Source organism: Notolepis coatsorum (genome assembly GCF_963971535.1).
Source record: "Notolepis coatsorum genome assembly, chromosome: 10".
Classification (NCBI taxonomy): domain Eukaryota; kingdom Metazoa; phylum Chordata; class Actinopteri; order Aulopiformes; family Paralepididae; genus Notolepis; species Notolepis coatsorum.
Genome location: NC_140174.1, coordinates 111780135 through 111782634, shown reverse-complemented (window position 1 = coordinate 111782634; position 2500 = coordinate 111780135). Strand labels below are relative to the sequence as shown.

At 42.5% G+C, this 2500-nt stretch overlaps 1 protein-coding gene across 1 annotated transcript in view; it reads right to left on the bottom strand.

The window, feature by feature from the left end:
- loxhd1b (lipoxygenase homology PLAT domains 1b) overlaps positions 1-2500 on the bottom strand; it is a gene marked incomplete at both ends in the record, with an annotated part of 219653 nt that overhangs the window by 88551 nt on the left and 128602 nt on the right. The window contains 2 exons of the mRNA XM_084322732.1: positions 376-492; positions 1730-1834. Coding sequence (XP_084178858.1) covers positions 376-492; positions 1730-1834 — 222 coding nt within the window. The remainder of the gene's footprint in view (positions 1-375; positions 493-1729; positions 1835-2500) is intronic.

Here is a 2500-nt window from a genome sequence, read left to right as displayed (position 1 = left end):
AGCCAGGAACAAGTCAGACACATTCTACAAACGTGTCTAATGTGAAATATATAAGCATATAAGCAAAACTAGATTTTAGGTCTGTGATGAAAAAGGGCCTCGCGGGAAGGGGGGCCACGCAAAAAATAAATAAAAAAAAATTTAAAAGAAAAATAATATTTTTTTTATTTTTATTTTTTTTTGCAAGGCCCCCCTTCCCGCGAGGCCCTGTGCGACCGCACACCCCCTGATGCGGCCCTGACTGCTACTACTGCTACTACTACTACTACTACTACTACTACTACTACTACTACTACTACTACTACTACTACTACTACTACTACTACTACTACTACTACTACTACTACTACTACTACTACTACACATAAAGCCCACCTGAGTTGTCATGGCCGATACGGACTTTCTCCAGATCTCCCAGGTCCACCGCCTCCACCGTGAACTCATCGATCATCCGCTCAAACTTATTGCCTTGGGACTTAAGGTTGATTACCCCTGTGGTGGACATGATGACATGATAACCTGTCAGTCAAAGGTCTCATACAGCCTACATGAGGTCTCATTGAGGACGTTATATAGGCTGCATAATTACATTATCAGATTATTCGAGATCTGGCTCAAATAGGATTTGGAAATAATGCTTTTTGTTTGTTTTACCACTAAAGTAAGTTGCCCAAGTAAAAATGTGTATACTTAGGTATATTTTATTAATGTGTACTTTGTTTTTTTTATCCACTTTTTCTCCTCCCAATTTCGCTGTTTCCAATTCTCCCCTCCCCTGTCTTGAACGTTGCTTGCATATGCCCCCCACAGGTCGGTCGTAGGGAGGATAGAAGCCCTGCATCACATGTCCCCTCCGGTACACGAGGAGGCAGCCTGTCACATCGTTTCACCTGCCAGCGCGGACTCTCATTGGCGAGGTGTAACGTGTGGGAGGCTCACACTACCCCCGCTATTTCCTGTCTCTGCTGTGCAGGCGTCCCCCAACCGACTTGTAGGAGTCGCTGTCCACAATGTCCAGATTACCACCCATCGACTTCCACCCGCTGACTCTGCCAATTGAGCCAGTATGACGGCCGGCCCAAGCCGGAGGCAACGCAGACAGCCGGATTTGAACCCGGTGTCTCTTGCGTTGGTGATGAGCGCAATGTCCGCTGCGCCACCCAGCCGCCCATATTAATGTATACTTTGTATACTTTTTATTCAGTATTCAGAATGTAGCTATAATAGAATTGTGCAAAAATGTAAACTTAAGTTGTACTTAGTGTGTTCAAATTTTTATTGTATATTGAAATTGTACTTTTGATGTATACACAAGGGAGAAGACAAAACACTCAGACATTAGTGTATGATAGTCATTCATATGCTGTAATAAGTGTCCTTAGATTACACTTACAGTATTACAGCATATGAATGACTATCATACACTCATGTCTGGGTGTTTTGTCGTCTCCCTTGTGTGCAGAGAGACCTCACTCACTGAGTCACTACGGTTTAGAGGACAAGAAAACAATGAATGTCTTTATATGGAAATAAGAAGGAATTATTTTGGGGAATCTTTTGGCACATAGTGATAATTAAAGAACTAGGTGCAGACATAGTGATAACCAGATGAGAACTAGGTGCAGACATAGTGATAACTAGATGAGAACTAGGTGCAGACATAATGATAATGATAAAAAAAAAAATTGATGGGATCTTAAAAACAAACACTAATACTAGAGCAGTGTACCTGTGTCGTCATTTTCCCCATAGAAGATGGCATAGACGTTGGCATCAGTTCCTGCATATTTCTTCTCCCCCGTCTTTAACCTCAGATTGTATGTGGTGGACATGGCTGTAACATGACAAACAACCAGCACTTCAATCACCAGAATCTCAACAGAAAACTATCACGTGGTTTCATGATCATTTCAGTTGTACTATGGTACCAGCCATTGTATAAATAATATACCATGGTGTTGCCACATGGTAAGTGTCAGTAGGAAGTAGGAAGGATGAGAGGAGGACAGACAGTAGAGGAGGGACAGTAGGAACCGTCTGTAGTGTGGTAGTGAAAGGTTAACCTTCTGTAGTGTGGTAGTGAAAGGTTAACCTTCTGTAGTGTGGCAGTGAAAGGTTAACCTTCTGTAGTGTGGCAGTGAAAGGTTAACCTTCTGTAGTGTGGCAGTGAAAGGTTAACCTTCTCTAGTGTGGTAGTGAAAGGTTAATGTGGTAGTGAAAGGTTAACCTTCTGTAGTGTGGTAGTGAAAGGTTAACCTTCTGTAGTGTGGCAGTGAAAGGTTAACCTTCTGTAGTGTGGCAGTGAAAGGTTAACCTTCTGTAGTGTGGTAGTGAAAGGTTAACCTTCTGTAGTGTGGCAGTGAAAGGTTAACCTTCTGTAGTGTGGCAGTGAAAGGTTAACCTTCTGTAGTGTGGTAGTGAAAGGTTAATGTGGTAGTGAAAGGTTAACCTTCTGTAGTGTGGTAGTGAAAGGTTAACCTTCTGTAGTGTGGCAGTGAAA